At 43.0% G+C, this 19,871-nt stretch overlaps 1 protein-coding gene across 1 annotated transcript in view; it reads left to right on the forward strand.

Moving 5' to 3' along the window:
* Positions 1 to 248: 248 nt before the first annotated feature.
* Positions 249 to 19,871, forward strand: part of PCCB (propionyl-CoA carboxylase subunit beta) — a 90,331-nt gene continuing 70,708 nt past the window's right edge. The window contains exons 1-5 of the mRNA XM_027091621.1: positions 249 to 505; positions 3,191 to 3,310; positions 4,302 to 4,370; positions 7,114 to 7,170; positions 9,242 to 9,355. Coding sequence (XP_026947422.1) covers positions 317 to 505; positions 3,191 to 3,310; positions 4,302 to 4,370; positions 7,114 to 7,170; positions 9,242 to 9,355 — 549 coding nt within the window. The 5' untranslated portion in view covers positions 249 to 316. The remainder of the gene's footprint in view (positions 506 to 3,190; positions 3,311 to 4,301; positions 4,371 to 7,113; positions 7,171 to 9,241; positions 9,356 to 19,871) is intronic.

Here is a 19,871-nt window from a genome sequence, read left to right on the forward strand (position 1 = left end):
ACAGTGTTCAACAAACGCTGGTTAACTTTATTTTCTAAAGAAAGTGAGAGGACAAAACCAGGGGTCTAGATAGCCAGAGAAAAGCAAGGGCTAAGTCGCTCTTCTGTGCAGCCTGGCGGGCACAACATCGGTTGACCACACGACTCAGGGTGACGCCCTAGCACAGCCTCGAGTCTCGAGCTCTCCTGCCTTTCTGCTAAACGCGCTCCGCATTCCAGCCCACAGGCTTCCTACATGCCGCCGACGCTGCGCAGGCGCAGACTCCGCGGTGCGCACACGACGCACATGCGCACTCAGATGCGCTGGTAAAGCAAAAATGGCGGCGGCGGCGGCTATGCGCGTGGCGGCACCCGGAATCAGGCTCAGTGCTGTAGTGAGAAGTCTCCGGGCCGCGGTGCGCAGCGTGTGCACCCAGCCTGTCTCTGTTAATGAGCGCATCGAGAACAAGCGTCAAGCCGCACTACTGGGAGGAGGGCAGCACCGCATCGACGCGCAGCATAAGCGAGTGAGTCCTAAAGGGGCCCCGGCCAGCCCGCTTCCGGCGGTCGCGACCTATCACAGCGTGAGCGGCTCGCGGCGTACGGGGCCTCCTAGCCAATCCGCGCGATGCCGCGAGGGGCGGGGCGGAGCCGAGGATGTTCACCTTGTGAACCTGTTGTCTTTCTCTGGGGCAGGTAAAATCAGGACAAGCACCGTTGTGCTTTGTCACTGTCTGCTTTCCCTTTGGAATTTTAGACGGGTCTGGCTGGGCTCCAGCGGCTTACCAGTTAATAGCTATGAACTTTTGGGCAAGTTACCCCTTTGGAGTCAATTTATTCTAAATAGAAGATGGTAATAATTCTCCCCTTGTAATGTTACTGGAATAAGATAGTGAAGCAATGATAGGCACTTAATTAAAAAAAAAACCTTGTTCTTCTCATGCCCCATGAAAGAGTGGTGGTAGGTTCTTGCTCCATTATGGAAGCAGGAAAATCAAGGCGTTTGGCAGGGGAAGTTACATGGGCAAACTCACATTCACCTGGGGTGGCTGTGTGGTGTGCGCAGGGAACTTGTGGAAACTCTGCCCCCCGAATGCCAGCCGAAGCTCCTTTAGGATATCAGCGTGCTTGCTGGGTAGGAAAGTCACCTTCGGAAGCAGGTGTTTTTTCCTGGGGTTGCTCAGGTTACTCTGAGAGTTTGGCTGGAGTGAGCAGCTGAGGCACTGCCACCCACTGCCCGGGGTACTGCGAGGCCCAGATCGGTGACTTGGGACTTGAAACGAGGCTCGCTCAGTGCGTCCCGGACACGTGTGAGTCTGGCCTGATGTGCTGGATGGGTTAAATAACCAACCTGGAAGATGCAAAAGTGAAATTTTTAGAGGTGAAGGATACTGAGGCATAAATTTACAGACGTGGAGGTAGTGGGGTCTTTAGTGAGGACATTCGCACTGGCCCTTTATTAACTCTAATTTGAGTGTTAATTTAGATGTTGTAAATGCCCATTTGACAAGAGCCTGAGTGTGACAGTTCCTTTTTGCCATTTGGGAGTGAGATGTAAATTTGGTTGAGAGTGTGTGGTGCCCAGAGTGCTTTTCCTCCCTCCCCTGAGGTCCCGGGGGTGGCAGTGTCTGTGTTGAGGGAGCTTTATTATTATTATTTTTTGGCTGCATTGAGCGCCATGCGGGATCTTAGTTTCCCAACCAGGAATCGAACGGGTGCCCCCTGCAGTGGAAGCGGGGATTCTTAACCACTAGACCTTCAGGGAAGTTCTGTGAGGAAACTTTAGATTATCCTCCGGAAAGGCCTGTCAGTGCTCCCTGCACTCTTTCTGTTGGGGCCCATGGCTCAATCCCTCCCTGGAAGATCATCCCACCCATTTCCAGGCGGATCTTACTGGATTTAGATGCAGCCTCCAGAAACTGTTTTTCTTTTGCCAAGGCTGACTTAGTCAGGAGGCTTACTTGGTTTAAATCTCCTACCCCATACCCTTTTACACAATATTTGGACTACTTCCACAGGATAGATTCCCAGAAATGGAATTACTGGGTCAAAAGATACAAACATTTTTAACACTGATATATATTGCCAAATTGCCGCCTTCTTTTTTTTTTTTTTTTTGGGGTACGCGGGCCTCTCACTGTTGTGGCCTCTCCTGTTGCGGAGCACAGGCTCCGGACGCGCAGGCTCAGCGGCCATGGCTCACGGGCCCAGCCGCTCCGCGGCATGTGGGATCTTCCCAAACCGGGGCACGAACCCGCGTCTCTTGCATCGGCAGGCAGACTCTCAACCACTGCGCCACTAGGCAAGCCCGCCAAATTGCTTTCTTGGAAACTTATTTTATTTTACACAGTAGTGTAGAGGATTACCTTTTTGTTTTAATACCGCCTCACTGGCTTTGGCTTCCTTCTTAAGGGGAAAATATAGCTAGTTAGAGGTTTTTTTTTGTTTTTGTTTTTTTAACAGGGGTCGGGGATAGACAATGGGCCCCGTTATTGGTCTTGGTCTAAGGGCTTGGGAGCCCAAACAATGGAGGCTCTTGACAGGTTGAGGTCTCCAACGTCACCCTCTCCAAGAACCATTTTTTTAACTTCTCTCAAGTGAGCTCTTTACTCTGTCCCACTCTTTTTCTACTAAGCCACTCTCTGCTGTGGGGTTGTCTGTGTATCACAGTCACTGTCAGGGGTAGGGTCCCTAAGCAGGGCCCCCAATGTAGGAGAGGACCCTGGAGGAGGCAGGAGAAGTGTCCTTGGGGCTGGACCCTAGTGAGGTGAGCTTCTGTGGGGCTCCTTAGAAGAAGCTTGTGAACCTAGGAGTGTAGCCTCAGACCCTTCGTGAAGCCTGCTTTAGTTTTCTATCTCCTGCTTCTCCGTTCTCCTTTTTACTGCTCCTTGGGTCTCCAGTAAATGTTTGTAGAACTCGTTATCTTGTTCCAGGGTCAGGCTCTCCTTACCCCCACTTCTCCTCTCTGCCTTTCCCTCCTACTCCCTTAATTTGCTGCCACAGTTAGTGGCTCCTGGAACAGCCGGTCTGCCCTGATTTCCTTACTGGCTGAATTCTACTGATAACACCTTTCTCTTGGGCAGGTTTATGGAATAGAGGCTTTCACATAGGGTGAAGGCAAAAACTAGCCCTCCTGGCCCTCCCATGAGCACTCCTTGCTTACTGACTTTTGTCTATGATGACATCACTGAGCGATTTTTGTTGCATTTTAGGGAAAGCTAACGGCCAGAGAGCGGATCAGTCTCTTGCTGGACCCTGGCAGTTTTGTTGAGAGCGACATGTTTGTGGAACACAGATGTGCAGATTTTGGAATGGCTGCTGATAAGAATAAGGTATCTGTTCACAGTGGTGGTGCAGGCCTCCAGGTTTCACTTACCAGCTGCGGCCCTGCTGTTCGACACACTAGATTAATGAAGTCCTTTCAGGATTCAGGATGCATTGAAACATTTTCAAGTGTGGGGCCCTGGAATTGCAGAAGTGCCTCTTGAGAAGCACTGCTGGGGCCTCCAGGTTCCCCACTCACCTTTGTCTACAGATGAAGGAATGTGGGTGCACTACTCATACCTTGTGCAGGGTGACTCTGGCCCAGCTCCTAGGGCTCTGGTGTGGGTTCACAGGTCTTACTGGTATAGAATGACAAACTTAGAAGGAGAGTTGGGAATTTTTTTGGATTGTGTTCTGGTCTGCCTAGGCACCAGGAACCCCTAAAGGCTAACCAGTCACCTCTTTTGACATACTTTAAGTTTATGCCTTGGAGTTTTGGAGGTCAGAGTTACCAACACTTGTTCCTTCAGTTGGGTGTTCTCCATGGTGCACAGAGTTCTTTGGACTCTCTTTTGGTCCATTTATTTTCAAGACTATGATCAAAGATTTATAACCTTGGCACTAAACTTGCTGGCTCCATTTGAGCCATTATGGGCCACACAGTGACTGTCAGAATTCCAAGCAAAATGATAGGTTTGCCTTTTTAAGGTTTGGAGGTGGGATGTGTGGCTCTGTAGAAGTTGCCATGTTTTGTTATATATTCTCCTTCCTCCTGTGAGGGTTCAGTAGTGGCTTCCCTAGGGGGTCCCCTGATTATTCTGCTGAGGCCCACTGAGGCCCAAGACTACAGTGTTCTGTTGATGAAGCAGTAGCCCAGTGCTTGCTGTTGCAGAGCTGAGGGGGGAAGCGGGGATTCCTTCATGTTCTTTATTCATATTGAATTTTAAGGAATTTGGGTGTGGTTTTTTTAGGGGGAGTCTTTCCTTGGGGCATAACTACGAAATTAATTAAGAGAAGTATTTGGTTTTTTTAACTTTCATTTTTCTATTTTTCTGGTAGTTTCCTGGAGACAGTGTGGTCACTGGACGGGGCCGAATCAATGGAAGATTGGTTTATGTCTTCAGTCAGGTATTTCATACTCTAATTGGCTGAGGTTTCCTTGAGGGCAGAGCCAGGAACAAAATATGTGAGAAGAAAACAGTCCTGGGGAATGAAAACTTGCCTGTAGTTGGGGCAGGTGAGGGAATTACTTTGTTTCTTAGTGCATATGTCCAGAGTATTACACTATTATAATGTAATAGAGTGTTTTTAATTAGGGAGAAAGACTCCCTAGTCGGTGTGGGGGAGGATCACAGGGCAGTAGTCATCTAAGAAGTCCCAGGAACCAGGAGTTTATCCAAGTGAGTGAGAGTCCTCTTGGCAGGTTGGGTGCGTGCTGGGAGGGCAGCTGTGTCCTGGGCAGATTGTGTGGACCTGAGGGAGTGCAACGGATGCAGCTTGGGCAGAGGGGATTTGACTCTCAGAGCCACAGGCCCCTTGAGTTTTAGGCTTTCGTGAAAGAGTTCAAACAGTTTTTGTTAGGCTGCGTCAAGACATACAGTTTCTTCACACGGACACCATAGGAGAATGTAGTAGGCAGAATAATGGCCTGCAAATATATCCAAATCCTAATCCCTGAAACCCGTGAATATGTAATTTTACCTGACAAAGGGGAATTAAGCTTGCAGATGGAATTAATGTTACTAATCAGTTGACCTTAAAATAGAACAGCTTGGGTTATCCAGGTGGGCCCAGTGTAATCACAAGGGCCCTTAAAAGTGGGAGAGAGGCAGAAGGGGAGGTCAGAGTAATGCTATGTGAGAAGGACTTGGTCTGCCTGTTTCTGGCTTAGAAGAGGGAGGAAGGGGGTCATGAGGTGAGGAATGTAAATAGATGGTCTCTAGAAGCTGGAAAAGATAAGACAACAGATTCTCCTCTGGAGCCTCCAGAAAGGAGCATAGCCCTGCTAACCTTGATTTTAGCTCACTGAGACCCATGTAGGACTTCTAAATTACAGAACTGTAAGATAATGAATGTGTGTTGTTTCAAGCTGCTGAATTTGTGGTAATTTGTTATAGCAGCAGTAGAAAACTAACACAAAGAACATGTTGTATCCTATTTTTTGTTTGATTTTTTTTTTCTCCACTAAGAGACAGAAATATGTATATAATTCTAAATATTTAGTTTCTTTTTACAGATCTTAAAGGTATAGAGCTTATTTAGGAACCTAGAATGTTTTCCAGGTTTGAGAGTAAAATAATTATACTTGATTATTTTAAGAGTTATTTAGACAGTACTCGTTTGCTAATAGAATTACTTTTAAAATATTTTAAAACTGTGTTATAAATGTGTCTGCCAAATGCCTAACTAGAAGGGATCATCTCTCTTTTTTGTAATTTATGAGAGCTAGGCAAAGAATTGTATAGAAGGAACCATTAGTAAGATAGCTAGAACAAAGAAGGCTATTGTGCTTTCTGGGCACAATGTTCCCTTAACTATTAAGGAGATAACAAAAATTCATTGAATTGATGCTTCGGAGCACCCCTTATGCCCGTGGGTTTGGGTGGGAGTGAGGGGGAGGTGGAGATGACCGAGACAGTTCTTGCCCTGGAGAAGCTAATCGTTTTGTAGGTAGAATGGGACAGAACAGGGGTGGCTACAGTTACCGATAGTCGGTGAGAGGTTCTGGGCAAGTGCCATGGGCTCAGGACAAGGGAAGGTCACATCCGGATCCAGGAAAGCTTTAGGGAAAATGGGGCATGTGAAGTAGGCCCTGAAGGATACTGAGGGGGAGGAGTGATGGGTCAGATTTTTTGTAGTGATCCCCCAAATGTTAATATCTGCAGACATTGTTTTCTGCGGGGAGCTTCTGTTTTTCCAGAGAAGCAGTCGCAGTCTTTTGCGTGATAATTGGCTTTAGATGTGTTCTGGGGGAAGGGGGTGGGGGGAAGGAGGGGCCAGCAGTGGCTCATCATTCACTGTACAGATTAGGCATCTCACCTGTTTTCAGCCTTGCCTTTGCTGCCTTTTGTGCCTGGGGATTGTGACTCCAGAAGCCCTCTGGTTAAGTTTCTAGAGAGAGTAAACCTCCTTTCTCCTCTCCAGGTGAAGAAGAGGCCCTGTGGGGTCTAACTGCTCCCAACACAGACTTCCTGTCAGTCTGCTTTCCACCGCACTTTCTGTGGTTCCTGGGCTGTCCCCTCCTGTGGTTACTCCCTCGGCAGGTGTAAAGGCTTCCATTTGCTCCAAGTCAGATATTCTTGTGCTTTCACTTCCCTCATTTGTTCACTCTCTCTTCTGCTGTTGTTTCCTCTTCCTTTTTTGTCCTCATGGGCTGAATGTGTTTTTAATTCCCTACTATCTTTTTGATGGGAATTTAGGAAGGAGGTCATTCCTACAAGAAGCTTTTTATATCAGAAGGTAATGAAAATCCAGAAGCAAGAAGAAGCAGTGAGGACTCATTCACTTCTTTCACCTCCTTTATCAAAACAGCAGATATTTCCTAGTAATAGAAATGTCTGTTTGACCTCCATAGAATCTGATTTTTTTGGGTTAGTTCTGCCTGAAAAGTTTTCCTTCCCTCAGAGCTACAAGTCATTTTTGTATACAAAGACTAGGTCTTTTGCTCTTCACATTACATGAACTCCTTTTAAGACATTTTATTCACTATTCATTCTATGGAATACTTTATGTCACACTTTCCCCCTAATCTTTTAAACTTCTGAAAATCCTTTAAAAACTTTTATCTATGAATTTTCCATTTCCTCCTCCTATTGGGTCTTCATCTCTGGCTAGTCACTCCATATTATTTTTTGATTTGTTTTCTTTTTAGGATTTTACAGTTTTTGGAGGCAGCCTGTCGGGAGCACATGCCCAAAAGATCTGCAAAGTAAGTATTTATTTTTTATAAATTTTCTTTTTTTAAAAAAAATTTTTATTTTATTTTTGGCTGCGTTGGGTCTCCATTGCTGTGTGCGGGCTTTCTCTAATTGCGGTGAGCAGGGACTACTCTTCCTTGTGGTGTGCGGGCTTCTCATTGTGGTGGCTTCTCTTGTTGCGGAGCGTGGGCTCTAGGCGCATGGGCTTCAGTAGTTGTGGCACACGGGCTCAGTAGTTGTGGCTCACGGTCTCTAGAGCACAGGCTCAGTAGCTGCGGCACACGGGCTTAGTTGCTCCGCGGCATGTGGGATCTTCCCGGACCAGGGCTCGAACCTGTGTCCCCTGCATTGGCAGGCGGATTCTTAACCACTGCACCACCAGGGAAGCCCCCAAAGTAAGTATTTAATATTGAAAACAAACTCAATACTTTCATCAGTCACATGGGGTGGGGCAGAGGTGTGCAGGATGTGGTGCTGACCTGAAGGTGCCTTCAGTAAAGGGCAGGAGGTCTTAACATTTTTTGTAGCATGGATCCCTTTGGCAGGCTGGTGAAGCCGGACCTGCATTTTTTATATATTTTTAAAATTTAAAGTCTTTATTGAATTTGTTACAATATTGCTTCTGTTTTATGTTTTGGTTTTTTGGCACGAGACATGTGGGATATCAGCTCCCCGACCAGGGATTGAACCTGCATCCCTTGCATTGGAAGGTGAAGTCTTAACCACTGGACTGCTGGGGAAGTCCCTGGACCCGCATTTTTACACATGCATAAAGTAAAATGTAGGATTACAAGAGGTTGAAAATTAAAAAATCACATTTGTAATATATATGCTTCCTTATTAATGAATTAAATCGAGATTTAGCAGTGGATAAACTGCTATACTTTCAAAGTTGGCATGAGTTGAAAATGATATTTCAAGATATCTGCCAGAAAGTGGGACCCACCAGAAAGTGGGACTTTCCTGGTGGTCCAGAGGTTAAGACTCCACACTTCCATTGCAGGGGGCACGGGTTCGATCCTTGGTTGGGGAACTAAGATCCCACATGCTGTGTGGTGTGGCCAAAAAAAAAAAAAAAAAAAAAGATATTTGCAGCAACTTTAATGTGGCATAAAAAATCTGTGGCTTCTATTAATGACAAAGTCACAGGTATTTCTAATACTGCTGTGGTTAATAAACTGTAAAATTTTCCAAGTTCATGGACTCCTTGAAATCTACTCACAGGCTTCTTACAGTTCTGAGGATCCCAAGTAAAGAACCCATGGTCTAGGTGGAGAATCCAGGTACTAAAAAAGCAGTGCAAATGATGGCATTTAAAAAATGCTGCTACAGATGAGATGCTCTGGTGGTGAATAAAAGTGTAGATCATATTTGGGGAGTTTTGGAATAAAGGTAGAGTTGATCTTTAGTAGCTGGGCAGGTCTTCCCTGTGTAATGGAATACCTAGCTTCTCCGTGTGGTCCTGTCATGTGTTACTCCTGAGACCTTGGGCCAATCCCTAAACTTTTAAACCTTCCTAATTTCCTCCACAATTTATTGCCTCTGTTGTGATTACTAAATGAGATAATGGAAGTGAAAGTGCTTTGTAAATTCTCAAGGACTGTTAGAAATGTTGCTCATTAGGCTGTCAACTACTGACCCATGAGGAAAATCTGTCTTATTAGAAGTAAAAAGGCTGGGCCTGGCCTCCAGTTAATAGATGGGTCCACATTTACTTTCACAAAAATACTGCTTTGCCATTCTATCAGTTCAAAATATTATTTTGTTCAGTCCCAGGCTGAAAAAATACTACAGCCTGGGCCTGAGGCTCTAGAAGTGGTTGCCATGAACAGTCTTCGCCTCTGCAAATGGGAAGTGCTTTGGCTCTTGGCTGCTTGGGGGACTTTAATTAACGGTTTAAATATCTGATTTTCTGTCTTCCACGAGGTACCCAATCATCATGTGGAATGGAGCCAGTGTTATGGACTCCTGTTTTGAAAAGTACACTCAGAACATTTTCCAGAAAACCACCATGGTGCTTTGTAAATGCTGTTTTTCATAACAGGGTCAGTTGTCTCACAAAAGATTTTTCTGCTATCTCAGATCATGGACCAAGCCATGACAGTGGGGGCTCCGGTGATTGGACTGAATGACTCTGGGGGAGCACGGATCCAAGAGGGAGTAGAGTCTTTGGCTGGCTACGCAGACATCTTTCTGGTGAGAAACCGTTAATAGAGAATGGAAGAGTACAGGGAGTTCTCTAAGCTGTGTCCTGGTCAGAGCTTCCCTATCTTACCTCATTGTGTCCCGTAGCTCCTTCTTGTGTCATTGGGGTGGCATGAAGGGTGGATGAAAAGCAAGAGAGGTGGGGGTTCCTGGTGGCCTAGTGGTTAGGACTCTGCTGTTGCCCCAGTTCAATCCCTGGTCGGGGGAACTGATAAGGTGGGGAGGGTTATCTTTCTTTTTCTTTCATAGAGGCCACTGATACTTATAGGGGAAAACAAAATTAAAGGGAATCAGAAGGGAATGTCACTTAAATAATTTTTTTTCAAAAGCAAGGAGTAGGGAATATAAAAGGTTAAAATGAACTGACTTGCTAAAAATTAGGAATTTTATTATTTTAACTTTATTTTATATCAGAGTATAGTTGAACAACGTTATGTTAGTTTCAGATGCACAGCAAAGTGATTCAGTTATACATATACATGTATCTATAGAATTAACAGTTTTTAAAAAAAACAGTGTTTTTTTTTGTTTTTTTTTTTTTGCGGTACGCGGGCCTCTCACTGTTGTGGCCTCTCCAGTTGCGGAGCACAGGCTCCGGACGCGCAGGCTCAGTGGCCATGGCTCACGGGCCCAGCCGCTTTGCGGCATGTGGGATCTTCGCGGACTGGGGCACGAACCCGTGTCCCCTGCATTGGCAGGTGGACTCTCAACCACTGCACTGCCAGGGAAGCTCTTGTGGTTTTTTTTTTTTTTGGTTAAGACATTACAAGATCATTATACAAAGTTCAAGCTGTAGTACAAAGAAGAAAGAAATCCCACCATCACCCAAGATCCCACCAGTTAGAAGCATTTGGTGAACATCATTTCAGATATCTGCTTTCTTACAGACTAAAAGAGAAAGAAATGAAAAGAAACACAAAAATTAAATACATTATTTGAAGTAGGAAGTGCATTGTGAGAGTATAGTAAGGGAGGTTGGGGTGAGGGAGAGATACTGCCAGATGTAAACTTGAGAGAAGGGACAGATCAGCATTTCCAGGGAGGGGAGGAAAGAAAGGACAGAGACAGGCAGACATTGTTTCTAATCAGGCCAGCTGTTCTTGTCATCCCCTGGCCTGCAGGCTTATGAAGGTTTTTATTCCCTGCCACTGCCCTTTGTGTTCAGTCAGAAAAATGTGTGTTTACTTTGTGTACGATACTCTGGTAGTTGTGGGAGCACTTGTGTACGTTGAGAAGCCACTTTGTAGATCTTAAACCTACTTTTTAATCTTTAAACTTGAGCTCTAGGGGTAGCACGCTGGGGAGTAAAGGCACTCCTTTATGTCTTTTACCCACATTCACCAGCTGTTTACATTTTGCCTGTTTGCTCTATCATTTTCTCTCCGTATGCACATACTTGCACGTTATATTTTTCTGAAACATTTTAGAGTAAATTGGAGATTATGCCTCCTTTATCTCTTAAATCCTTCATTGTATATTTTCTAAGAACAAGGACATTTTTATATAAACAGAGTACAGTAATTGGGAAACTTAATATTGATTCATCAGTATTATTCTTATTCATATTTCATCAAATGATCCTAATAACAGCCTTTATAGTTATCCCCCCCCAATCCAGGATTAAGTACTGCCTCTAGTTGTCATAAAACTTTAATCTCCTTCAATCTGGAACATTTCCTCAATTTCTCTTTGTCTTTTATGACTTTTGATTTTTTTAAAAACAGCTTTATTGAGGTATAATTTACGAAGCATAAAATCCATCCATTACAAGCATACATTTCAACGATTTTTAAGAAACTTGTGCAGCCATCACCACAGTCTACAATTTAGAATCTTTCCCTCCGAAAAGATCCTTCCTGCCTGTTTTCAGTCAATTCCTACCCAGCCCTAGGTAGCCACTGATCAACTTTCTGCCTCTACAGTTTTTTCATCTCTCTTCACTTAAAATAATGTTTTTGAGGTTCATTCATATTGTACTGTGTATCAGTGATTTGTTTTTATTGCTGAATAATATTATATAGATATACCATATTTTGTTTATCCATCCACTAGTTGATGGACATTTGGGTAGTTTTTACATTTTGAATATCATAAATAATGCTGCTATGGACATTTGTATATAGCTCATCGTGTGGACATATGTTTTCATAACCCTTGAGTAGATTCCTAAGAGTGAAATTGTTGGATCAAGTTATCGAACCCAAGTTCTTGTGCCCAATGCACAGTGAAGCCAAACAAACGGGAATGTCGGAGATTGGAGCGGAGAAAAGTTTATTGTAGGGCCAAGCAAAGACCTGAACTCCTCCATGGGTTTCAGGGAAGAGTTTTTAAGGGGAAGGTGAGGGAGGGTAGTAGGAGGGTGTGTGTGTCTGATTGGTTGGTGGTGAGGTAGCAGGGTGGTGTTTCAGGAATCTCAGTCATCAGCCTTCTGGTTCCAACCAGTCTGGGGTCCACATGCTTGTGCTCAGGGGGCCTGAGTTCCTGTAGAAGAACTCAGAGATATGTATCGAATTGTTACGCACATCCTCTGAGGAGGAACCAGGCCCAGGCCCCATGCCGCACTATTATTTCTTTCTGCATTCCCTCAATCCCCTAATTAGTAACTATTTGAGTCTGCCCTTTGGAACTCAGGGAAGGTCTAGGAGGCTAAAACCTTTTTCTTACAAACAAGAATTGGGGGACACAGAAAGGCTTTTGTACTTGGGAGGGCCTCACAGAGTCCTTCTCGGCTTCATTATAAGTTTATGTATAACTTTTTAAGAAACTGCCAAATTTTTTCCCAAGGTGACTGTACCCTTTTATATTACCACAAGCAGTGTAATTGGGGGTTTCAGGTTCTCCCCATTCTTGTTGACACATAGCATCGTCAGTCTTTTCCATTATAGTCATTTCAGTGGTAAGTAGTGGTATCTCTCCGTGGTTTTAATTTGCATTTCCCATCTCACTAATCCTGTTGAGTATCTTTTTACGTACATGGTAGTCATTCGTATATCTTCTTTGCTGAAATGTTTGTTCAGATCTTTTGCTCATTTTGTAATTGGATTTTGGGTAAGAGTTCTTTATATATTCAGGATACAAGTCCTCTATCAGATATATGATTTTCAAATTTTTTTTACTAGTCTGTGGCTTTTTATTTCTTTTCTTTTTTTTGGTAAATTAATTTATCATTTATATTTGGCTATGTTGGGTCTTCATTGCTGCGTGTGGGCTTTCTCTAGTTTCAGGGAGCGGGGGCTACTCTTCATTGCAGTGTGCAGGCTTCTCATTGCGGTGGCTTCCCTTGTTGCGGAGCATGGACTCTAGGCACGCGGGCTTCAGTAGTTGTGGCATGTATGCTCAGTAGTTGTAGCTCGCGGGCTCTAGAGCACAGGCTTAGTAGTTGTGGCACACGGGCTTAGTTGCTCCACGGCATGTGGGATCTTCCCGGAGCAGTGCTCAAACCTGTGTCCCCTGCACTGGCAGGCGGATTCTTAACCACTGCCACCAGGGGAGTCCCTGTGGCTTTTGATTTCTTAATGGTGGCGTTTTAAGTGCAAAAGTTTTAAATCTTAAAGTCCAGTTTATCAGTTTTTTTCTTTTGTAGATCATGCTTTTATTCTCATATAAGAACTGTGCTCAATACAAAGTCATGAAGATTTTGCCTAGTGGTTTTGTTACCAACCAGGGTTCTTGGCCTCCTTAATCAATAGAAATTGGTCAGAGGCCAGACAAGAAATTCAGGCAAGGCTTTACTGGGGCCCCTGCTGCAGCAGGAGGGAGCGAGAACAAACAACAGGTTCCCTTGCTTGCTTGCTCACTGAGGAGGGCGCAGGCGAGCTTTTTCATTACATGGGGTGAGGATAGGGGTGTGTCTGGGAGTCGGGCTGGAGGGGTGGCTTAGGTGGTCTGCCCACCCCTTAGGTGGTGTGGTGTGCAGGGGGCATGTGCAGTGCCCTGCTTTAGCTCCGGGCTCTTCAAAAGTGGCAGTTGCGTTTTTTGGTCTCTTTGTATCTCTTGTCCAGAATTTGCCCTGATTGCACCTGCATGCGGTTACTTTTAGTCCCATGTAGTTTTCTTGTATTTTGTTGCTCGAGGAGAGGTGTGTCCAGGTGCAAGCACTGCAGCACTGCAGCACTGCAGCACTGCAACAAAGGGTCCCAGCTCCCAGCCTGTCTCAGTTTTTTTTCATGAGGTTTTATAGGTTTTTGGCCTTCATATTAGGTCTGTGATCCCTTTTGAGTTAATTTTTGAGTATGGTCTGAGGTCAGGGTCCAAATTCATCCTTGTCCCACCACCATTAATTGACATGACTGTTCTTTCCCTACTGAATGGTCCTGGCACTTTGGTGGAAAGAAAATCAATTGACCATAAATATAAGGGTTTATTTCTTGACTCAGTTTTTTTCCATTGATGTATATGCTTATCCTTACATCAGAAGCACACTTTCTCTTCTGATAGTCTTATGATGTGTATGTTGGTACATTTGATTTCCCACAGGTCCCTCAGCCTCTGTTCTTTTTTCCTTTTTTTTGCTGTTCCTCAGAGTTGTGGACTTAAAAACTGTTCACAAACTAAAAGTTGTGTCAACTTAAAAATAAATGCACAATGTGAGAGTTGTGAGTTAAGTTTTACTTGGGGCAAAATGAGGACTGCAGCTCAGGAGACAGCATCCCAGATAGCTCTGAGAAACTGCTCCAAAGAGGTAAGAGGGAAGGTCTGAATATATGTGATTTTGGTGAAGGGGGAATACATGCAATCAAGCACATATTTTTTGTAGAAGTTTTCTGCTAGTCTCATGAAAGTTACTGCTAGTCACAAGGAGCAGATGTCACCATGAAGGATTTTAGTGTTTTTCTAGATATGAGGAGATACAAGAATTGGGCTCATAAAATTGGCTCCTGAAAATATCTAACTTTCTGAAGACCTGTTCTGCCAGTTTTTCCCAGAGCACAGAGTTCCTAATTTCAGCTTTCTACCCTGAACTCCTTTCGGTGGGGTGTTGAAAGTCAGCAGCTGCAAATGCACAAGACTTAATCCTTGTAGAGGTAGATGGCAAGTGCCAATTGTAGTTGACATTTAAAAAAAAATTTGTTTATTTATTTGGTTGCACCAGGTCTTAGTGGTGGCAGGCAGGCTCCTTAGTTGCGGCTCGCTGGGCTCCTTAGTCGTGGCTTGCGAACTATTAGTTGCGGCAGGCATGTGGGACCTAGTTCCCTGACCAGGGATCGAACCCAGGCCCCCTGCATTGGGAGCACAGAGTCTTATCCACGTGCCACCAGGGAAGTCCCTAAACTTAGACATTCTAAATGTACAGTTCAGTTGTATTGAATACGTTCATAATTTTATGCACCTATCACCATTGTCCATCTCTGTAACATTCTTTTTTTTTTTTTTTTTGCGGTATGCGGGCCTCTCACTGTTGTGGCCTCTACCACTGAGGAGCACAGGCTCCGGACACGCAGGCTCAGCGGCCATGGCTCACGGGCCCAGCCGCTCCGCGGCATGTGGGATCTTTCTGGATCAGGGCAATAACCTGTGTCCCCTGCATCGGCAGGCGGACTCTCAACCACTGCGCCACCAGGGAAGCCCATCTCCATAACTTTTTAAGTGTCAATTCTTTTTTTTTTTATGTTTTTTAACATCTTTATTGGAGTATAATTACTTCATGATGCTGTGCTAATTTGTGCTGCACAACAAAGTGAATTAGCCATACATCCCCATATCCCCTCCCTCTTGCATTCCCTCCCACCCTCCCTATCTCATCCCTCTAGGTGGTCACAAAGCGCCGAGGTGATCTGCCTGTACTATGCAGCTTCTCCCCACTAGCTAGCTATTTTACATTTGGTAGTGTATATGTCAGTGGTATTCTCTCACTTCATCCCAGCTTACCCTCCCCGTGTCCTCAAGTCCGTTCTCTACGTCTGCATCTTTATTCCTGTCCTGCCCCTAGGTTCTTCAGAACCATTTTTTTTAGATTCCATATATATGTGTTAGCATATGGTATTTGTTTTTCTCTTTCTGACTTACTTCACTCTGTATGACAGACTACAGGTCCATCCACCTCACTACAAATAACACAGTTTCGTTTCTTTTTATGGCTGAGTAATATTCCATTGTATATATGTGCCACATCCTCTTTATCCATTCATCCATTGATGGACACTTAGGTCGTGTCCATGTCCTGGCTATTGTAAACAGAGCTGCAATGAACATTGTGGTACATGACTCTTTTTGAATTATGGTTTTCTCAGGGTATATGCCCAGTAGTGGGATTGCTGGGTCGTATGGTAGTTCTATTTGTAGTTTTTTAAGGAACCTCCATACTGTTCTCCATGGTGGCTGTATCAATTTACATTCCCACCAACAGTGCAGGAGGGTTCCCATTTCTGCACACCCTCTCCAGCATTTACTGTTTCTAGATTTTTTGATGATGGCCATTCTGACTGGTGTGAGGTGATACCTTATTGTAGTTTTGATTTGCATTTCTCTAATGATTAGTGATGTTGAGCATCCTTTCATGTGTTTGTTGGCAATCTTCTTTGGAGAAATGTCTATTTAGGTCTTCTGTGCATTTTTGGATTGGGTTTTTTGTTTTTTTTGATATTGAGCTGCATGAGCTGCTTGTATGTTTTGGAGATTAGTCCTTTGTCAGTTGCTTCATTTGCAAATATTTTCTCCCATTCTGAGGGTTGTCTTTTCATCTTGTTTATGGTTTCCTTTTCTGGGCAAAAGCTTTGACGTTTCATTAGGTCACATTTGTTTATTTTTGTTTTTATTTCTATTTCTCTAGGAGGTGGGTCAAAAAGGATCTTACTGTGATTTATGTCATAGAGTGTTCTGCCTATGTTTTCCTCTAAGAGTTTGATAGTTTCTGGCCTTACATTTAGGTCTTTAATCCATTTTGAGCTTATTTTTGTGTATGGTGTTAGGAAGTGTTCTAATTTCATTCTTTTACATGTAGCTGTCCAGTTTTCCTAGCACCACTTATTGAAGAGGCTGTCTTTTCTCCATTTTATACTCTTGCCTCCTTTATCAAAGATAAGGTGACCATATGTGCATGGGTTTATCTCTGGGCTTTCTATCCTGTTCCATTGATCTATATTTCTGTTTTTGTGCCAGTACCATACTGTCTTGATTACTGTAGCATTGTAGTATAGTCTGAAGTCAGGGAGCCTGATTCCTCCATCTCCATTTTTCTTTCTCAAGATAGCTTTGGTTATTCGGGGCCTTTTGTGTTTCCATACAAATTGTGAAATTTTTTGTTCTAGTTCTGTGAAAAATGCCATTGGTAGTTTGATAGGGATTGCATTGAATCTGTAGATTGCTTTGGGTAGTAGAGTCACTTTCACAATGTTGATTCTTCCAATCCAGGAACATGGTATATCTCTCCATCTGTTTGTATCATCTTGAATTTGTTTGATCAGTGTCTTATAGTTTTCTGCATACAGATTTTTTGTCCCCTTAGGTAGGTTTATTCCTGGGTATTTTATTCTTTTTGTTGCAATGGTAAATGGGATTGTTTCCTTAATTACTCTTTCAGATTTTTCATCATTAGTGTATAGCAATGCAAGAGATTTCTGTGCATTAATTTTGTATCTTGCTACTTTACCAAATTCATTGATCAGCTCTAGTAGTTTTCTGGTAGCATCTTTAGGATTCTCTATGTATAGTATCATGTCATCTGCAAACAGTGACAGTTTTACTTCTTCTTTTCTGATTTGGATTCCTTTTATTTCTTTGTCTTCTCTGATTGCTGTGGCTAAAACTTCTAAAACTGTTGAATAATAGTGGTGAGAGTGGGCACCCTTGTCTTGTTCCTGATCTTAGAGGAAATGGTTTCAGTTTTTCACCATTGAGGACAATGTTGGCTGTGGGTTTGTCTTAAATGGCCATTATTATGTTGAGGTACGTTCCCTCTATGCTTACTTCTGGAGCGTTTTTATCATAAGTGCATGTTGAATTTTGTTGAAGACTTTTTCTGAATTTATTGAGATTTTCATATGGTTTTTATCCTTCAATTTGTTAATATGGTGTATCACATTGATTGATTTGCATATATTGAAGAATCCTTGCATTCCTGGGATAAACCCCACTTGATCATGGTGTATGACCTTCTTAATGTGCTGTTGGATTCTATTTGCTAGTTTTTTGTTGAGTATTTTTGCATCTATGTTTATCAGTGATATTGGCTTGTAGTTTTCTTGTGACATCTTTGTCTGGTTTTAGTATCAGGGTAATGAATGAGTAGAATGAGTTTGGGAGTGTTCCTTCCTCTACTATATTTTGGAGGAGTTTGAGAAGTATAGGTGTTAGCTCTTCTCTAAATGTTTGACACAATTCATCTGTGAAGCCATCTGGTCCTGGGCTTTTGCTTGTTGGAAGATTTTTAATCACAGTTTCAATTTCAGTGCCTGTGATTGATCTGTTTATATTTTCTATTTCTTCCTGATTCAGTCTCAGAAGGTTGTACTTTTCTAAGAAACTGTCCATTTCTTCCAGGTTGTCCATTTCATTGGCATAGAGTTGCTTGTAGTAATCTCTTATGTTCCTTTGTATTTCTGCAGTGTCATTTGTTACTTTACTTTTTTTTGTGTGTGTGTGTGGTACGCGGGCCTCTCAGTGCTGTGGCCTCTCCCGTTGTGGAGCACAGGCTCCGGACGCGCAGGCTCAGCGGCCATGGCTCACGGGCCCAGCCACTCCACGGCATATGGGATCTTCCCAGACTGGGGCACAAACCTGTGTCCCCTGCTTCGGCAGGCGGACTTTCAACCACTGCGCCACCAGGGAAGCCCAACTTTACCTTTTTCATTTCTAATTCTGTTGATTTGAGTCTTCTCTCTTTTTTTCTTGATGATTCTGGCTAATGGTTTATCAATTTTGTTTATCTTCTCAAAGAACCTGCTTTCAGTTTTATTGATCTTTACTATTGTTTCCTTCATTTCTTTTTCATTTATTTCTGATCTGATCTTTAAGATTTCTTTCCTTCTGCTAACTTTGGGGTTTTTTTGTTTTTGTTTCTCTAATTGCTTTAGATATAAGGTTAGGTTGTTTATTTGAGATGTTTCTTGTTTCTTGAGGTAGGATTGTATTGCTATAAACTTCCCTCTTAGAATTGCTTTTGCTGCATCCCATAGATTTTGGTCCATCGTGTTTCCACTGTCATTTGTTTCTAGGTATTTTTTGGTTCTAGGTTTTTTTCCTGTAATTGATATCTAGTCTCATAGTGTTGTGGTTGGAAAAGATACTTGATACGATTTCAGTTTTCTTAAATTTACCAAGGCTTGATTTGTGACCCAAGATAGGTCTATCCTGGAGAATATTCCATGAGCACTTGGGAAGAAAGTGTATTCTGTTGTTTTTGGATGGAATGTCCTATAAATATCAATTAAGTCTATCTTGTTTAATGTGTCATTTAAAGCTTGTGTTTCCTTATTTACTTTCATTTTGGATGATCTGTCCATTGGTGAAAGTGTGGTGTTAACGTCCCCTACTATGACTGTGTTACTGTCAACTTCCCCTTTTATGGCTGTTAGCATTTGCCCTATGTATTGCGGTGCTCCTATGTTGGGTGCATAAATATTTACAATTGTTATATCTTCTTGTATTGATCCGTTGATCATTATGTAGTGTCCTTGTTTGTCTCTTGTAATAGTGTTTATTTTAAAGTCTATTTTTTCTGATATGAGAATTGCTGTTCCAGCTTTCTTTTGATTTCCATTTGCATGGGATGTGTTTTTCCGTGCCCTCACTTTCAGTCTGTACGTGTCCCTAGGTCTGAAGTGGGTCTCTTGTAGGCAGCATATATATGGGTCTTGTTTTTGTATCCATTCAGCCAGTCAATGTCTTTTGGTTGCAGCATTTAATCCATTTATATTTAAGGTAGCTATCAATATGTATGTTCCTGTTACCATTTTCTTAATTCTTTTGGGTTTGTTATTGTAGGTCTTTTCCTTCTCTTGTGTTTACTGCCTAGAGAAGATCCTTTAGCATTTGTTGTAAAGCTGGTTTGGTGGTGCTGAATTCTCTTACCTTTTGCTTGTCTGTAAAGGTTTTAACTTCTCTGTCGAATCTGAATGAGATCATTGCTGGGTAGAGTAATCTTGCTTGTAGGTTTTTCCCTTCCATCGCTTTAAATATGTCCTGCCACTCCCTTCTTTGTTGTGGAGTTTCTGCTGAAAGATCAGCTGTTAACCTTAGGGGTATTCCCTTGTATGTTACTTGTTGCTTTTCCATTGCTGCTTTTAATATTTTTTCTTTGTATTCAGTTTTTGATAGTTTCATTGATATGTGTCTCGGTGTGTTTCTCTTTGGGTTTATCCTGTATGGGACTCTCTGCTTCCTGGACTTGATTGACTGTTTCCTTTCCCATGTTAGGGACGTTTTTGACTATAATCTCTTCAAATATTTTCTCAGACCCTTTCTTTTTCTATTCTTCTTCCAGGACCGTTATAATTCGAATGTTGGTGTGTTTAATGTTGTCCCAGAGGTCTCTGAGACTGTCCTCAATTCTTTTCATTATTTTTTTGTA

Source organism: Aethalodelphis obliquidens, unplaced genomic scaffold (genome assembly GCF_003676395.1).
Source record: "Aethalodelphis obliquidens isolate GAN/ISIS:26980383/991018 unplaced genomic scaffold, ASM367639v1 scaffold72, whole genome shotgun sequence".
NCBI lineage: Eukaryota > Metazoa > Chordata > Mammalia > Artiodactyla > Delphinidae > Aethalodelphis > Aethalodelphis obliquidens.